At 42.0% G+C, this 16,891-nt stretch overlaps 1 protein-coding gene across 1 annotated transcript; it reads left to right on the top strand.

Moving 5' to 3' along the window:
• The first annotated feature begins 2,043 nt into the window (after window positions 1-2,043).
• Window positions 2,044-3,613, top strand: LOC141405265 (molybdopterin synthase catalytic subunit-like). The gene is made up of 2 exons (XM_073989378.1): window positions 2,044-2,214; window positions 2,273-3,613. Exon 2 carries the CDS (start codon window positions 2,301-2,303, stop codon window positions 3,456-3,458), a length of 1,158 nt encoding a protein of 385 aa, XP_073845479.1. The 5' UTR covers window positions 2,044-2,214; window positions 2,273-2,300; the 3' UTR covers window positions 3,459-3,613.
• The last annotated feature ends 13,278 nt before the right edge of the window (window positions 3,614-16,891 follow it).

Genomic DNA, 16,891 nt, shown 5'->3' with positions numbered 1-16,891 from the left:
GCGAATTAACGTCAGTCTAATAATAATCTAGTTCATACGATCTTTTCAATGAATCGTTCAATTGAACTAGTCAACTCTCAACTCTGAACTATACAACTCTAATTTTCACGTCCTCCAATTCTTCGTATTCTAAACAAATTCATTTGTTTGGTCTTGTGCCCGCATCAGTGGAACTGTAATAAAACAGGAAAATTCTAAATGTCATTTAAAAGTTCGCCAAATTGAAAATAAAATGGGACCACAATTGCGGCAGGATTATTTGGAGACATTAGACAATCTAATGGAATCGCAACAGGAGCATAAAATCAAACAAGAAAAGAAGGAACCAATTGCCAAGACAATAAATCCCATTAAATATGCGTTGCTAGAAAGAACACGTGACATTGAGGACTATTTGAATATACGCGACAATGAGCTAAAAAGTGTTCATCAACGTTTAAAAAATATCGAAGACCGAATATTATTCTTAGAGTCAATATCTCCGGAATATTGTCATACTTTGTTCGAAAAGCCATCAAGTAATAATAGCGGACATAATTCTACAAATTCCCTGGAGAATTATAATGCAACAAATGCATCTTCAATAAAACCAACATCACATAATGCAAAGAAAAGCTGTCGTAAGGTATATGCGGTTGATGATATAGATCGTATCATACAAGCAGAATCGCAGCAAATTTAGCCAATTTGTATACCGTTGTTTCATAGGTTTTATTTATATAACATATACATAAGTTAAGTCACCAATGTACAAAAAAATTAACAAATTAATATAATAACTGTGAATTTCATTGTTTAATATGTGATGCGTTTTTGGTGATATTTCTTGACCGAAAAGGATTGTTGTATGTATAGAATGTATAGATGATCTACTACATATCGTGTAGGTACATACTCCATTTTTTACTTTTTGGGATATAGGTGGTTTCTAGGAGTTTATCGTATGTTCCATTTTCGACGGGAAAGCTTAAGTTTTTCCAAGAATGTAATTTTTATAACTTACAAGTTTCCAAACAAATTTCAAAAGTCAGAACATAAATTCAAAATATGAATATTTTCAGTCAGCTCCACGTCATTATGAAGCAAACATTAAGTGTGTCTGCGTACTCGATAATTTGTAATAATTATCACAAATTATTACTGAATGTTGTTTTTTTACACAAATGTTCAGTAAATGAGAATGAATTGAGAGACTTGTTTTGAAATTTTTGTTACTGAGAATTTATAATTTTTACTGAAGGAATATTGTTCAGTAAGTCCTATTTTTGTCACGCTCAAATTTGTCGAGTAAAAAGTTTTTTTGTTTAAAGAGAAGCGAACATTTTACAACTTTTTTGTGTACGGGAACGGTTTTTCGGGTAAAATGTGTAAAGTCGTAAAGATTTTAAAAACTTTTTAGTTCTGGAACGAATCTTTTATTCATATGCGAATGACATGTGAACTAGATTGTGAATCGTTCGTTGATCGTTCTTCGTGGATCTTTCGGTCAGTGAGCTATTGAACTATAAGCTGTGTTCCTTTACTTACCTGAGGTTACCATTTTTAACCTACAAAGCGTTCCTTAACCCCAAAAAGTGGTAAAACTGGCAGCAATTTTTAAGAGAGCGAGAGAGCACATATGCCTTTCTCTTCTACCACAGGGTACCACACAAATTTCTGCAGGTAAAAAGTGGTAGAACTGATTTTTCGACTTTTGTTTAACGATTATTTCACAATAAAGAAAAAAATGGACGAAAAACAGAAGAAAAATTCGAACGCTGGCAAAACTAAATTAAAAACTGTGAAATGAAATTGATTTTTTATGTTTCTTTTTGACATTGCTACGTCCCGGGCCAAACTAGAGTAATTTCAATGGAATTTTGACATGAAACTTTGCCTTTTTTGAGAAAAACACATAATTTCAAGTAACTAATGTACACGGTTTCATGTGTTCTGCAATTTTGCTTTGTTGCAACTAATCTAATTCATACGATCTGTTCAATGAAACGTTCAATTGAACTAGTCCGTTTATGAACTATACAACTCTAATTTGCACGTCCTCCAATTCTTCGTATTCTAAACAAAACTCCATTTCTCATTCAACTTGCTCCATATTCATCTTTGCTATATATAAGGTTGCTCTCTGCGTCGTCTGAGTCTGAGCTGAAGACAAACAAACAACATATAAAAAGTGGAAACTTCTTTTTTGATCTGAAGCAGCGTCAAGAATTCCAGGTAAGCCCTCCTTAGTTTTTCATTTGACTAAACATATTGATTGCGATTTCATTCCTAGATACCTTACCGACGTAGAAAAAGTAAATATGAACTACTTGTTGCTAACACGAGAGTCTCTGGACATTGGCTCCATTACAGACTTTGCATCATCGGATGCATGTGGAACTACGTCCCTATATGTTGGCACCACTCGAGGTTCGCTGGGCGGAAAAAAGTTATTATCATTGGAATTTGGGGCTTGTGAAACTATGGCCGAAAGAGAAATGGAAAATATATGTGGAGAGCTGAGATTCCGTTGGTCCGATATTTGTAATATAGTTATTTATCATCGCATTGGTGTTGTGCCAATTGGTGAGGCTAACGTTGTTATAGGAATATCATCTACACATACAAAATCATCTCTAGATGCTATTGCCGTCGTAATCGATGAGCTAAAGAAACGTGTACCAATATGGCGGAAAGAAAAATATGAAGGAGATGAATTTACAATGTGTGTTGAATCCACGGAGGCGGAGACATTTGATGAAAAGTTATGCGACATACAAGACCACACACTACCATCGAAATTTGTTCAAATTTCCGCAAGCGAAACTGAAATTAATAGGCGCATACAAAGTTTTATTGAACGAAAGCGTGAAGAAATTGATATCAATAACATTGTGGACTATATAAATCCAAACTACATAGCTGGCAATGATAGCGAAGAAACTACCTCTTGTGCCCGCATCAGTGGAACTGTAATAAAACAGGAAAATTCTAAATGTCATTTAAAAGTTCGCCAAATTGAAAATAAAATGGGACCACAATTGCGGCAGGATTATTTGGAGACATTAGACAATCTAATGGAATCGCAACAGGAGCATAAAATCAAACAAGAAAAGAAGGAACCAATTGCCAAGACAATAAATCCCATTAAATATGCGTTGCTAGAAAGAACACGTGACATTGAGGACTATTTGAATATACGCGACAATGAGCTAAAAAGTGTTCATCAACGTTTAAAAAATATCGAAGACCGAATATTATTCTTAGAGTCAATATCTCCGGAATATTGTCATACTTTGTTCGAAAAGCCATCAAGTAATAATAGCGGACATAATTCTACAAATTCCCTGGAGAATTATAATGCAACAAATGCATCTTCAATAAAACCAACATCACATAATGCAAAGAAAAGCTGTCGTAAGGTATATGCGGTTGATGATATAGATCGTATCATACAAGCAGAATCGCAGCAAATTTAGCCAATTTGTATACCGTTGTTTCATAGGTTTTATTTATATAACATATACATAAGTTAAGTCACCAATGTACAAAAAAATTAACAAATTAATATAAGAACTGTGAATTTCATTGTTTAATATGTGATGGGTTTTTGGTGATATTTCTTGACCGAAAAGGATTGTTGTATGTATAGAATGTATAGATGATCTACTACATATCGTGTAGTTACATACTCCATTTTTTACTTTTTGGGATATAGGTGGTTTCTAGGAGTTTTTCGTGTATTCCATTTTCGACGGGAAAGCTTAAGTTTTTCCAAGAATGTAATTTTATAACTTACAAGTTTCCAAACAAATTTCAAAAGTCAGAACATAAATTCAAAATATGAATATTTTCAGTCAGCTCCACGTCATTATGAAGCAAACATTAAGCGGGCCATAGACTATCAAATTGGCTTGTCCATCCGATGAACTCCTTCTGTACGTGTGTGCTTGATAAGTGTGTAGCAAAGCATTCAATCTGCAACCGAGATCTTCAAATTGTCCTCTAAAAACGAATGAACTTACTTATTTTTTATTTCTTCCCATAAACAATATTTTCTTTTTCAAAATGTCTTTTTGACAATTTTGAAAATAAACCCTATTCATCGGATTGATTGGGTTTCATTCTGAAAATCAAAACTATTTTGATTTTCCTCAATCCATAAAATACACACACACATTCTCATATTTTGAAAAATGTACACATACTACTACAAATGTTGACATCAAAATTTGATAGTGTATGGGGCGCTTTAAGTGTGTCTGCGTACTCGATAATTTGTAATAATTATCACAAATTATTACTGAATGTTGTTTTTTACACAAATGTTCAGTAAATGAGAATGAATTGAGACTTGTTTTGAAATTTTTGTTACTGAGAATTCATAATTTTTACTGAAGGAATATTGTTCAGTAACATTTTGTAGCTTTGGGCAGTTGTCAAAAGTTTAAAATATTCAAATATCGTAACCGTAAATACTAATCAAATTGAACATTTTTACTGAATGTTGTCTTTTTACTTTTTTAATTTTTTCCTTTGAAAGAGTATAAAATGCTTTACTCTCTAAAAAGAAGTTACTGAGTAATATTTACTGAGAAAGTACAAGGACAAACCTATTAATAGCCTTTTTTTTGTAAAAATTCTTGCCGTCACACGAACCTTTCGTAGTAAAACGCATGGTCTGTTCCAGTACTGCAAGAATCTACTAACTGTTACAAGTTTTATCGGTAACATACACGTTTAGGATGAAAAAACCATGGTAGAACAAGAAAAGGTAGCAGCAATACCCAGCTGTGACTGAACTATGTAGGTTGTAGTGTTAGTGTCAAATTTCATATGACATTAGTTGTGTCTTTTTACTTTTTCAGTAATAATTATTCAGTAACTTCTTTTCAGAGAGTAAGAGAGATTTTACTCTTTGATACGAAAATAGAGAAAAAAGTAAAAAGACAGCATTTAGTAAAATTTAGTAAGATAACAGTTAATAACCAAAACAAAAACATTGGCGCCAATGCATGAAAGGAAAACTAACTCCAAAGCCATGTTGGAATAAGAGAAGGTAGCAGCAATACACAGCTGACTGAACTGGGTTGTAACGTTAGTGTCAAATTTCATATGACATTTTATACATTTATTTATATTTCGATGTACATTAGGGACAAATATTTTTTGAGAAAAAAATATATCATTCGAAAAAAACATTTCCCAGAAGGACTTCTTCATATCAATGATATGTAACCTCCTCCAAGTTCGAACGATAAGCCGCGCAGAAAATCCCCGCTTGTGGAGGCGATACAACGTTTGTTAATATGTGAGGTATTTTGTTAAAATTTAAAAAAATAAAGCCCTAATAAACATGTGCTCTGATTTCTAAAACAAAACATTGAAACAGCTTCTCCTTTTTCTATGAATTTCCAGCGACCCCAAACTTTTCTGCAAGAATTCTACTTTCTGTGAGAATTTATGCATTTAGTGGAATGATGTGGAAACATAAAAATTGAAAATGTAACGAATTTTCATTCATGTTTTCCAAAATATTGAATCAAATGTAAAAAATTATTAGTTTTTTAAATTCCAATAATTTATAGACATTTCCTTGTTTTGTTTACAAATACAACTGGCAGTAACGTTACAAACAAAAACAAATTCCTTTGTGGTTGTTGTTTGAGTTGTATTTGTTGTAGTATTAACTTTACCTTGTATTTGTTCTACCATGCTCCAAAGCAATGAAAAAGTTCTTCAATTTTTAGCAAAATAAATAAAAATAATTAATATATTAATAAAACAATCAATAAATATAGCTGAATCGTAATATTTATAATATTTTTCCACAAAAATAAGATAAACATTGAGCAGCTGACCATTAGCAGATGATTAAAAAACAGCTGATCGAACTTGCTAAATGTTGCTGGGAAAAATTCTTTCAGCAACTTTTAGCAATTTCTCAGCAAACAACTGTCAACATTGTTCTCTCATTTCGCTCTCTTTTACTGAACTTTTGTGTAAAAAGACAGCATTTAGTAACATTTCGTAATAATTATTACAAATTATTACGTAAAAAGACACACCTAATATGTGAGGTATTTTGTTAAAATTAAAAAAAAATAAAGCCCTAATAAACATGTGCTTCTTTGATTTCCCTCGCCAGGGATAACAATCTTGACGCGATGCGGGGGCTTAAGGTCACAGTTTCCACACTCAACACCCTGGAAGTGTTTAGTTGGGGAACTGTGACCGACCAAAGGTTATCCAAGTAGCGGTCTCCTACTTATTAGAGACCCCCTAACGCCGGGGTGTCAGGCGAAACCGTGCCCATCGGTGTTCTAAGGTTTGCAGTTAGGGTACCAACTGTATTAGAACGGAGCCTCGTTGATACCTGGGCATCTCAACGCAGTATTGGCTTAGTTGTCATGTCCTTGCCATGGTACAGGAGGGCTATGCCATGGGGGACCTCACTTCCCCCACTAAATCTATGACGTATGGAGAGCAAAAATTTAAACAAAAAAACAACCAAAACTAATCCGATTGATGACAACAATGCAATGCCTAAGGACAATTCTTCAGATTTAAAATCTAATACCAAGTCTGGGGCAACCCAGCCAACGGTTGACGGGACGGTAGTGTCGGGAGGGGACGGACCTAAGGTACCCACTCTGGGAGCTGTCACTGACAGTTTGGCTGAACAAAGCCGGAAACTCCTGGAGATACTGGAGCAGACGTTGGCCCTGCGTCTCAGTCAGGGTGGCTATTCTACTGGGGCCGAGGACGGCTCATCGGATGACGAAATGAACACCACAGTCATTCCAGCGACTGTAGTCAACGATGAGTCGGCCTCGACCTCAGTGGAAGCAGCCACCTGTATGAACTCTGGACCAACCGATGCACCAGCTACCCAACCATCGGCCGCAGCCGATGTTGCTGGCTCAAAAGGACTGGCTGCTGTTGAGGAAGGAGCTCCGACCAAAATACCGGCCGGAAAAGCTCCCACCATCTCAGATAGCTCTGCTAGTAAATGGGCCAAAAAGAGGAAGGCGTACCACAGAGCAATGCACTTCCTCAGGAAGTTCATTGACAGGGAACCCTCATCTATAACGCTGAGAGAATGCAAGCTGATCAGGATTAATCTCAAGGTAGTGAAAAAGATCGAAAGATCTCACCCCCAAGCAAGCTTTCTCTTATTACGGCAAACGAAGAGGTTAGGTCAATGCCTACATCGACTCCCACAGCCCCCAAGGGCCAAACTGGGAGCGATGTTGACATGATCCGTAAACCATCAAATGATTCGCCTCCTTCGACCTCAAAGCTCTCTTCAAAGGGATGTCCCGTCACACAGACAGGGCAAACCTCAAAGAAGAAGGCAGCCAAGCCGAAGGGGACGCATCATAAGAGTTCAAAATCTGGGAAGTCCGACCGAACACCGGTCTCCGCACCTGGGGGAGCACCTACCAAGCCCAATCCATCTTCACCAAAAATCGCGGTGAAGAGAGACAGGTCAATGGAGGAGCCACTCCCCAGTGCTAAGAGGCCCACTTCAGGTCAACAACCCATTATTCATACCTCCCCAGCCGGTTGCCCTAAGACTGGGAACAGGAAAGATGCCGCAGCCAGTTCAGCCTCACAAGCTAACTTGGGCCACAAGGAATCTTCCAGTTCCCATCTCAAGACCAACAGCAGGGGAAAAAGAACAAGCAGACCGATGGTACCGGATGAGTTGCGAGCAGCGGTCATCGATAAATCTGACCCTGATTGGATAATCAGAGAGGATCGATGGCTACTTATCGAAACTCGTCTGCGTGACATCGTGTTCGCAGGAGAAGGGGAACCTCCTAAACACACCCAATTTGGCAGTGCCGCTCCATACAGAGGCGTTAGGGTCATCTGTTGTGAAAATAGGGAATCTCTGGATTTCCTCACTTCCACGATAGAGGGTCTTGGCGAACTCTGGGAGGGATGTCAATTGGCAGTCGTTGGGGTCAACGAGGTCCCCTTCAGAAGAGTGTTGTCAGCTTGGGTGCCACCTCCACCTGTGGATCCCGCGCGCATACTGACCATACTCGGCAGACAAAACCCCAATCTCCGGAACAGCACATGGAATTTTGTCAGCCACAATCCGGAAAATGGAGGTGTTGCCATCAGGGTGTCAATAGACACTCAGGGGCAAGAGTACTTAAGGATTCGTGAGGGCAAACTACACTTTGGTCTAGGATGGATCAGATTCCGCCTAGGACGAAAGTAGTGGAGGAACGGAGGCAGCAGCCGCTTCGCATAAGGTGTTGCCATCAGGGTGTCAATAGACACTCAGGGGCAAGAGTACTTAAGGATTCGTGAGGGCAAACTACACTTTGGTCTAGGATGGATCAGATTCCGCCTAGGACGAAAGTAGTGGAGGAACGGAGGCAGCAGCCGCTTCGCATAATGCAGATTAATCTGCATCACTGCAAAGCGGCTGCTGCTGAACTTCTTCTAGCCCTCAAGAAGTTTGAAGTTGACATCGTCTTATACAAGAATAAGGTTGCTGGGTTAAACGATAGCAACTACACCACCTTCGCCACATCCAACGGGGACAAGGTAAGAACCTGTGTAGTTGCTAAGAAGAGTCTTAAACTAATATTCCTCTCTAATTTCAGCGGAGGTGATATTACGGCTGTAAGGATGGAATGCAGCTCCCATGGAGCCACCATATTCTCGTCCATTAACTGCCATTCGAGAGCCCTGACCCACCGGGTAATGACGTGGAGAAGCTTGTCAAAGAGATGGGTAGCACTTGCCTCATCATCCTAGGATGTGATGCCAATGCTCACCATTTCCACTGGGGCAGCAGAGACACAAATGCCAGAGGTGAGTCCGTATTCGACTTTATCTTAAAATATAATCTCAGAATATGCAACAGGGGAAATGAATACACTTTTCAAAATAGAATCAGGGGGGAGGTTATAGACATAACCCTCACTAATAAAGACGAATCTATTATCAGTGACTGGAAGGTATCGGAAGAGTGCTCCTTTTCGGATCATCGGAAGATATTCTTCCAAGTCTCTGTTAATGGCATTCGACAGCCACCATTTAGAAATCCACGGAAAATCGACTGGAACAAATTCAATGAACTAGTAAGCTCCAAGCTGGGAGTATCACGATACCCCCAAACAGCCACAGAGGTTAATAGTGCAGTGAATCACGTGACAGAGGTTTTGGTGGACAGCTATGAGACCGCCTGCCCACTCACTTACCCAGGCAGAAGATGTCAACCGGTCTGGTGGTCGAAAGATCTGGCTAATTTCAGGAAGATTAGCAGAAGGCTCTACAATAAAGCCAACAAAACGAAGTTGTCCACAGATTGGGAGAACTACAAGGTATCTTTCAATAAGTACAACAGCGAAATAAAGAAGGCTAAACGCAGATCTTGGGTCTGCTTTAGCGAGTCTATAGAGGGAGTAAAGGATGTAGCCAGGTTTCGTAGAGTACTGTCGAAGGACCCTAAATCCATCGGCAGTATCAAGCGGGATGATGGCACATGGACTAACTCCGGTCTAGAAACTCTGGATCTCCTGGCCAAAACCCACTTTCCCAACTGCATGGATGCACCAGATCGCTCAGCCGATCCACCAATGTGTAACCAAGCCACAGGGGAAGTGAGTGTCATCGAGGAGATCATAAGTCACACAAAGATAGCTTGGGCGATAAACACTTTTAAGCCCTTTAAATCACCTGGTCCAGATAGTATCTTCCCTGCTATGCTACAAAATGCATTGGAGGTGTTGATACCACACCTGGATCATATTTATAGGGCCTGTCTACGTCTATCGTTCACACCGGTTCTGTGGAGGGAGGTCACGGTGACATACATCCCCAAAGCGGGGAAGTCAAGTCACACGCTTCCCAAAAACTACAGACCAATCAGCCTATCTTCCTTTCTATTGAAAACGTTAGAAAGACTGCTTGACCTAGGAATAAGGTCCAAACTTGGAAACAGTGTTATTAGTCCTGCCCAACACGCCTACATCAAAGGCAGATCGGTGGAGACTGCACTTAATGAAGTCGTTGGTTTAATCGAGAGGAATATGATGGGCTCAAACTATACGTTAGCAGCGTTTCTAGATATAGAAGGCGCCTTTAATAACGTCAAACTCGAATCCATCCACAATTCACTCTTGAACTTAGGTGTTTCCACTACACTGATCAATTGTATCGATGGAATGCTTAGCGGCAGGATAATCAATTCAAATATCGGTGAGACCTCCATTCGGAAGTCTGTCACCAGGGGCACACCACAAGGAGGTGTATTATCACCACTGCTGTGGCTCCTGGTGATTAACGAAATACTTAAGGAATTTGACCAACTACGTATAAAGACTGTAGCTTATGCTGATGACGTGGTCATAATGATCAACGGGAAGTTCCCACAAACGCTATCGGAACTCATGCAAGGAGCTCTGGACAAACTATCAAGATGGGTACACAACAACGGACTTGGGGTGAACCCATCTAAGACAGAGCTGGTTCTATTTACGAACAAGAGAAAAGTCAAACCATTCACCCTACCAACGCTGGATGGAGTGGCCCTAAAGCTCTCCCTAGAGGCCAAGTATCTTGGCATTATCCTGGACCACCAACTAACGTGGAAAAGGAATGTCGAGGAACGTGCCAAGAGAGGACTTATAGCCCTTTATTCTTGCAACAACTCTATTGGTAAGAGTTGGGGTTTGAAACCACAGGTCATACACTGGATTTTTACGGCCATAGTTCGCCCCATTCTGACTTATGGTTCATTGGTATGGTGGAATGCTTTGAGTAAGACATCCCTTCTCCGTAAGATTAATGTCGTTCAAAGAGCGGCATCTCTCCTAATTACCGGTGCCATGAAAAGCACTCCACAGGCTGCTCTCAATGTATTACTGGATCTTCATCCGATGAATCTCGTGGTACAGGAGTTGGCAGCAAAGAGTGCTCTCCGACTCAAGGAGTTAAATTCATGGCGTAACTTCGACTACGGCCATGCTGCTATCTTACGACAATCTGGACTATCGGTGGGTTTGGAGGTAATCAGTGATTATATATCACCACAATTACACTTCGACGACATTGAAGTTCGGATACCTGACAGAGAAGCCTGGACCCACAACTCCCTACCTCTACCCGGTATAGAGATTTATACCGACGGATCCAAGATGGAAAAGGGAACAGGAGCGGGCGTCTACAGCGATACCCTCAACTTACGGATCTCGTACAAGCTAAGCGAAAATTGTAGCGTCTTCCAAGCCGAAATCTTTGCGGTCACGAAAGCAGCAGAATTGATTAAAAACATGGAAGGGGATATAGCCGGACCGGTGACTATCTATGTGGATAGCCAAGCGGCCCTAAAATCACTTAGATCCCATTCAATCAAATCTGCTGCGGTCTTGCACTGCAGGAAAGCTTTGGAGGCCCTACGATCAATCGTTACCTTGTGCTGGGTCCCGGGGCATTGTGACATCGAGGGAAATGAAAAGGCGGATGAACTGGCACGTCGCGGATCTGAGTCAAACGACATCGAAATCGATAACTCAATCAGGCCACCCCTGTGTCACTTCATGCGGCTCCTAGAACAAACATACAGGGAGAAGGCTGGTCAGATCTGGAATAACGAACCTGGCTGCAAGGTATCAAAGGCAATCTGGCCCAACCTCTCCAAAAGGAAGACCACTTCCCTACTCTCTATGAGAAAACCCGATCTAAAACTAATGATTGGAGTTATCACGGGACACTGCAGGATAAGATCAATGACCTGCAAATGGGATAGAGATGACCCCACGGACTACTGCAGATTATGCGAAGACGAAGAAGAAACAGAGACGATTGAGCACTTATTATGCCGTTGTCCAATGCTCAGGACCAGGAGAGTTCAAACAATGGGTGAACATACGTTATCATCTCTGACAACATTCTGCCAAGCCGAGCCGACAACACTGCTTCTTCTCGCCAAGGGTCTGAAGTGGCTTCAACACGAACAAACTACAGCATCTTACGTTCCCGCGACAATTGGATCTACGTTCCGGAACGACCCGAGTCCAACTCGGCCAGAGATTGTCACCTCAGCAACAGCTGTACAAAACCGTTTTTCCCGCAGGTGAGCAAACCATGCCAGCCGATTTGCTCAATATCCTGTTAATAAGAGCTGGCATTGAGCAGAATCCGGGCCCCACTTCCACCGAGGTCACATTCTGTTCAGTGTGTCACACACGAATCACACGCAACCTAGTCCAGGTGCAATGCAACCAGTGTCGAGGATGGTGCCACTTTCGACGCTGCTCTGGTTTAGCCAGTCATAGAGACTGGTCTAGGAACTTCGTGGCAAGTTGCTGTGGCCCTCAACCATCTCCCCCTGCAGCCGACCAACCACCATCCCGAGGTCGGACTGTGGCAACGCCCACTATATGGCATTGCTCAGTCTGCAGTAACCCCATCTGGGAGAATATTACATCGGTGCAATGTAATGGGTGTCAAAACTGGTGCCACATGAGACGATGCACAAATCTGCGCTCAATCCGTCATTGGTCTACTAACTTCGTGGCAGCTTGCTGCACAAATAACAACACTGCGGCCAGTACATCAACGACAATGAGCAATACCACCAACAGCAGTAATTTGAGCACACCAACATCATCCTCTCAGCAAAACATTTCGTCCGCATCTCCAAGTACATCCTCAGGACGCAACAGCTTGTTACCTCTGCCACAAACAACACCAAACACAGCTGTTTCCGCTTCTTCGCCACAAAACCAGAGTGTCTCCCCACAACAACAGCAACTCCGACATCATATAACTGATAATCTCAACTCCTTCAAGATCTTGCAGTTAAACTGCAATGGTCTTAGAAGAAAGGTTGTTGAGATCACCAATTATATGCATGTCAATAACATTCCTATTGCTACCATTCAGGAGACGAAATTAACCAGCGATATCAGGCTCGGGTCTCATGGGAACTACGTCATCCTGCGTCAAGATAGACAGCGCAGCCATGGTGGAGGACTGGCGTTTATAATTGACCGAAACGTCAATTATCGGCTAGCCCACCTTCCGGCAAATCCCCGTGACCAGTTCCTTGAGGCTATGGCAATCTCTGTTCAAACTGGAGATATTGAACTAGAGATTGTAAACATCTACATCCCGCCCGTCAATAGCATAGGGGCAAACTATCATCCCACAATTGGACATCTGCTCGTGGGAGATAGTAGGATGGTAATCGGTGACTTCAACGCTCACCACGAGACCTGGTACTCGCAACTTGCCCCAGACCAACGGGGACTCAGCATTGCAGACCAGATAGACGACTCTGAATTCGCCGCCATCAACAATGACTTCCCCACTCGTATAACGGCCAACTGCTCCAGCTCCCCTGACATTTCAATCGTCAGTTCGTCGCTACTAGCCACAACATCTTGGCAAACACATGTGGCCTTAAATTCCGATCACATACCAATCGTGATCACGGTGGAGAAGCCAAGCGACTTCATGGAGCCAGATATACGCACATTCGTCAATTACAACAAAGCCAACTGGCAAGGCTTTACGAATGAAGTTGACAATGAGATCAGTCAACTGCCGCCCCCCTCATGTGCCAGAAAGGGTGAGAGTATTTTGAGAGAAATAATACTCCGAGCGGCCAAGCGTCATATCCCTGCCGGACGAATTCCCCGATGTAGACCAGGTTATCCATCTGCGGCTGCGCGCCTTGCAGACCAGCGAGACCACCTTCGCCAAACTAACCCGGATGACCAAAGGATTGCATCCCTGACGGTAGAGATTAACTCTCTGATTAACCAGCACCGTCGAGATACGTGGATCAATCACTTAAACAATTGCGATGCTGGTTCGCACAAATTATGGTCTACAATCAAAAGTCTATCTGGAAACAAGACCAACCAAGGGAATATTGCGATTTCATTCGAGCAAAACCAGATCTCAGATGCCAAGAAATGCGCCAATAAGTTCTGCCAACAGTTTGTTGCTCATCCCACCCAGCAGAACAGGACCGGTAGAGCCACCTTGAGAAAACTAAGGAAACTCCAACGTGAGCCAACGCCTTGCTCCTTCACACAGACTGAAGTTGAAGCTGTAATTTCCAAGGCCAAACCATCTAAAGCTCACGGTCCAGACGGCATCTCGATGGTCATGCTGAAGCATCTCGGCCCAGCAGCGACGGAATTTCTCGCGAAACTTCTATCTCTCTCGGTCAACCAACTGGTAATTCCGGAGATATGGAAAGTTGCAAGGGTTATTCCGCTTCCAAAACCAGAGAAACCGGCCAATCTAGGAGAGTCATACCGCCCCATCTCCTTATTGTCACCAATGGCCAAAGTTTTGGAGGCGTTGCTGCTACCAACACTCGCCGAACATTTACAACCAGTTGACCATCAACATGGATTTAGGAAAGCTCACAGCACCACAACGGCATTGAATGAGATTACACTACATATTGCGAATGGCCTCAATCGAAACCGACCGCCAGCGCGTACTGTGGTCGCTGCGTTAGATCTCTCCAAGGCATTTGACACAGTGGATCACTCGGTCTTGATTGGTGACATCATGGAATCCACACTGCCCAACACTGCCAAGCGCTGGCTTGGCAATTATCTCGCTGGTAGACAGGCATATGTGGAGTTTAGAGGCCGCAAGTCCAAGTATCGCAAAATTAAGATGGGCGTCCCGCAAGGCGGAGTTCTGTCACCGCTCCTGTTTAACGCGTACCTTGCGAAGCTTCCTGCACCACCACCCAGCGTAAAAGTGGTTTCCTACGCGGATGACTGTACGATAATGTCATCCGGAATCAATATCGAGGAAATAAGTGCACGTCTCAACAGCTACCTTGCCACCATATCAGCCTTTATGCATGGAAGAAATCTAGTAATCTCGCCAACGAAATCGACAGCCACCCTCTTTACTTCCTGGACACGTGAACTGAGAACAGAGCTCAGGTTAATAGTCGACGACAGAATAATTCCGACGGTACAACATCCGAGGATCCTAGGTGTTGTATTTGATAACCTTCTCAGATTCACGAAACACGCCGAGTATATAAAAAGTAAAGTCCAATCAAAGAATAAGATCCTGAAAGCTCTAACAGGCACCTCCTGGGGAAAGGATAAAGAAACGCTCATCGCGACATATAAGGCCATCAGTCGCTCAGTGCTGAGCTATGCCGCCCCAGTTTGGACTTCCTTCATGAGCAAAACACTATGGCGTAAGCTGCAAGTGGTTCAAAATAGTGCGCTTCGGATTGCTACTGGATGTGTGCAGATGTCGAGTGTCGATCATCTAAATGAGGAGACTAGGATGCTGTCAGTACGGCAACATAATGTGTTGCTTGCCAGACAGTTCCTACTGGCCTGCCATCTGCCAAGTCACCCCAACCATCACACTGTGATGCAGGATCTTCCTCCACGCCACATCCGGAAGGACATCAGGCACTACCGTCCGGACATCCAAGACGTAGTTCCATCTGACGTCAACAGATCGTCAATAGCGGCAGGCCTGCAGCAGATACATACTCTTACGGTTTCCCAAAGCATTGTAAGATACCGCTGCAACATCGTCCTTAATGAACACCCCCCAGCCATATCCGACAGCGAAAGACTCCTACCCAGACGGACCAGAACAATCCTGGCACAATTAAGGTCTGGATGGAGCACTATTCTCAACTGTTATCGAGCCAGAATAGTTTCAGGCACCCTTGTTAGGTGCCCGAATTGCCGACAAAGCCCGCACAACACAGCGCACCTTTTCTCTTGCCCAGCTAGGCCCACAGATTTGCGCCCTGTGGACCTATGGACAAGACCAGTGGAAGTGGCCCGTTTTTTACAGCTCCCGGAACAATAGCAAATCAAATTTTTCACATGCTCCATCAAGAACCCTACACGCATCCCAATCCATAATATCATCCCTCCCATACACATTAACACAATAATCCAGCACATCCACAATTTCATCCCATACACACATATATCAACACAATAACCCAGCTCATCCACGAATCCACACACACCCCCACATCCCCACTCCACAATTTGACACACAAACATTACTAATGTTTCAACATCCTTACAGGGAAAAACGATTGTTTGCAGACAACCTGTTACAACAACAACAGCATCTTAATACGGCTAACCTCCTTACTCGCTCTCTCTCTCCTTACAAATAATCTCTCAATCCGTAGCACTTACTTAATCATTCTCAACTATCCTCTAACTTACTTAATTATTCCTTTTTCCTACTTCTAAACTCGATATGCTATTATTTCTTTTCTTTTCTCCTACCCTTACTATAGGATGAACACAATGGACCATAAGGTCTCCGAGTGGAGTGGCTGTCCAACACGACAGCTGCGCGTCCTTTAACCTAACCTAACCTTTTCTGCAAGAATTCTACTTTCTGCGAGAATTTATGCATTTAGTGGAATAATGTGGAAACATAAAATTTGAAAATGTAACGAATTTTCATTCATGTTTACCAAAATGTTCAACCAAATGTGAAAAATTATTAGTTTTTTAAATTCCAATAATTTTAGACATTTCCTTGTTTTGTTTACAAATACAACTGGCAGTAACGTTACAAATAAAAACAAATTCCTTTGTGGTTGTTGTTCGAGTTGTATTTGTTGTAGTATTAACTTTCCTTATATTTGTTCTACCATGACTTCGCACATTCTGAAGAAAATGTGCTTATTACTGCTAAACCTAAATAACGACGGGACGTACACAAATATTTCACCAACCTACCAAAACAACGCTCTCTGAGCGTCCGTATTACCCAAATACGTTGAGTCCCAAATCACATTTAAAACACACCAAATCCGCGACCGTAACTTACTTAAATGTTTTCATTCGTAAAACAAATAATTTTCCTTCCCAATGAATTGTATTTCATGTTTTGTTGGGCT

Source organism: Musca autumnalis, unplaced genomic scaffold (assembly GCF_047663935.1).
Source record: "Musca autumnalis isolate F117 unplaced genomic scaffold, ASM4766393v1 scaffold_5, whole genome shotgun sequence".
NCBI classification, from domain to species: Eukaryota; Metazoa; Arthropoda; class Insecta; order Diptera; family Muscidae; genus Musca; species Musca autumnalis.
This window is presented reverse-complemented; position numbering and strand designations above follow the sequence as displayed.

Excerpts from the sequence above, each read along its gene's own strand:
- LOC141405265 (XM_073989378.1), top strand. The coding sequence starts at position 2,301 with ATGAACTACTTGTTGCTAACACGAGAGTCTCTGGACATTGGCTCCATT.